Source organism: Echinops telfairi, unplaced genomic scaffold (assembly GCF_000313985.2).
Source record: "Echinops telfairi isolate 266 unplaced genomic scaffold, ASM31398v2 ScPeMD7_7458;HRSCAF=8496, whole genome shotgun sequence".
In the NCBI taxonomy this organism is placed as follows: domain Eukaryota; kingdom Metazoa; phylum Chordata; class Mammalia; order Afrosoricida; family Tenrecidae; genus Echinops; species Echinops telfairi.
Window position 1 is genome coordinate 44,865,536 of NW_022111358.1, and position 2,210 is coordinate 44,867,745.

The 2,210-nt window shown below is 60.3% G+C and overlaps 1 protein-coding gene across 1 annotated transcript in view; it reads left to right on the forward strand.

Moving 5' to 3' along the window:
• GPR142 (G protein-coupled receptor 142) overlaps positions 1-879 on the forward strand; it is a 3,453-nt gene extending 2,574 nt beyond the window's left edge. The window contains 1 exon segment of the mRNA XM_030888152.1: positions 8-879. Coding sequence (XP_030744012.1) covers positions 8-879 — 872 coding nt within the window.
• The last annotated feature ends 1,331 nt before the right edge of the window (positions 880-2,210 follow it).

The window sequence follows — 2,210 nt, forward strand, 5'->3', positions numbered from 1 at the left end:
CCACCAGTCAACCTCCTGACCGCAGTGGCCCTGGCCCGCCTTGCCGCCAGGACCCGGAAGCCCTCCTACTACTACCTGCTGGCGCTCACGGCTTCGGACATCGTCACCCAGGTGGTCATCGTGTTTGTGGGCTTCCTGCTGCAGGGGGCCGTGCTGGCCCGAGAGGTGCCCCAGGCCGTGGTGCGCACGGCCAACATCCTGGAGTTCGCTGCCAACCACGCCTCCGTCTGGCTGGCCGTCCTGTTCACGCTGGACCGCTACAGTGCCCTGTGCCGGCCCCTGCACCACCGGGCTGCCTCGTCCCCTGGCCGGACCCGCCGAGCCATCGCTGCGGTGCTTGGTGTCGCCCTGCTGACCGGCATCCCTTTCTACTGGTGGCTGGACGTATGGAGGGACGCGGACCCTCCCAGCACGCTGGACAAGGTCCTCAAGTGGGCCCACTGCCTCACTGTCTATTTCATCCCGTGCGGGATCTTCCTGGTCGCCAACGTGGCCATCGTCTGCCGGCTCCGGCAGAGGGGACGGGGCACGCTGCGGCCCCCCACGGGCAAGAGCATAGCTCTTCTCCTGGGGGTCACCACGCTCTTTGCGCTCCTGTGGGCGCCCCGGATCTTCGTCATGCTCTACCACCTGTACGTGGCCCCTGTCCACCGTGACTGGAGAGTCCACCTGGCCTTAGATGTGGCCAACATGGCCGCCATGCTCAACACAGCCATCAACTTTGGCCTCTACTGCTTTGTCAGCAAGACTTTCCGAGGCACTGTGCGAGAGGTCATCCGGGATGCCCGCCTCCCCTGCACCCTGCGGTCTCGGCTGGAGCATATGGTGGCAGGGCCCGTGATGAAGCCCCTAGGGCTCCCCAAAGGGGCAGAACTGTAGAGGAGGGGGTCCAGCCAGGGAGCGTGGGGGGCCCAGGCCGTAGGTATGGCTGGGCCTGATCAAAAAGCATCCTCCACTCCCTGCTTCACCCTCTGGGAGTCGGGGTAGAAGATCCTCTCCTGGGGGTGGCTCTTGGAGTACAAGGGGGGCACAGCTCCTACCCTCACATCAGCTTCGTCAGCAGTTTCTGATGCCTGGAGGGGAGAGGGCTCTGTCAGGTATGGGCTAGCAGCATCTGGACATTCCTTTGGAAGGGACAGTCACCTAGTGCAAACTGGATGCCAAATTCGTGTTGGTTGAATAAATGGTGAGTGGGGGGATGGATGGATGGGTAGAAAGATGGATGGATGGATGACAGGAAGGATGGATGAGTGGATGGAAGGATGAATGGATAGGTGGAAGAATGGATGGGTAGGTGGAAGATGAATGAGTGGATGGATGACAGGAAGGATGGATGGATAGGTGGAAGAATGGATGGGTAGGTGGAAGATGAATGAGTGGATGGATGGATGGATGGATGGATGGATGGATGGATGGATGGATAGGATGAATGAGTGAGGCCCACTTCTAGTCCTTGAATTGATCATCTCTCAGGTTCCCAGTGGCAACGTGGAAAGCAAAGGAAGCTACCTGTAGGGCTTGCAGTGTTTCTGGGCTGGGAGGACAAATGTCCAGAGCAGTTGGCAGTCTGCTTAGGGAACAGAAATGTCTAGAACATGTCCGGAAGGATTGGCTTTACAGTAGATTGGATGTTCTCAGTCCGGGGGAGACGTAAGCCCTTGAGCCTTGCTGGAGCCGGCACAGGCTGTGGAGCCCCCGCCTGCCCAGAGAGGAAATCGCCTCTCAGCCCAGGCGCCAGGGGCTCGGGAAGGGAGGGCTCTGTTGTGTCCTTCCTGGCGGGAGGGGAGCATTTGTCAGGACCCTGGAACCTCTGGCTGACCCCTGGGAACCCACTCCCCGTGAAAATCGGCCTCTTCCCTGCTCCTGCCCCTGCCCCTCCTCCAGGGCCCCTCTGCAGCTGGGAGGTATTAGCAGATGGGACGCCCACAGGCTCCGGGCCCACAGGCTCCTGCACTGAGCAAACACATTAGCTGCTGGACAGGCTGCCTTCTGCTTTCGGCCGGCTGAGCTGACATTTGCCCTGAATGTGAAATCCCGGCCTGGCCGCCATCTGCACCAAACGCTTAATGGGTGACCATGGGCCAAGTGCCCTAAGCTTGCCAGGTGCACCAAACACCACACCAAACTCACTGCCATCGAGTTGATTGATTCAAAGCAACCCTACAGGACAGGGTAGATCTGCCCCTGTGGGCTTCCCAGTCTGCCGCCTT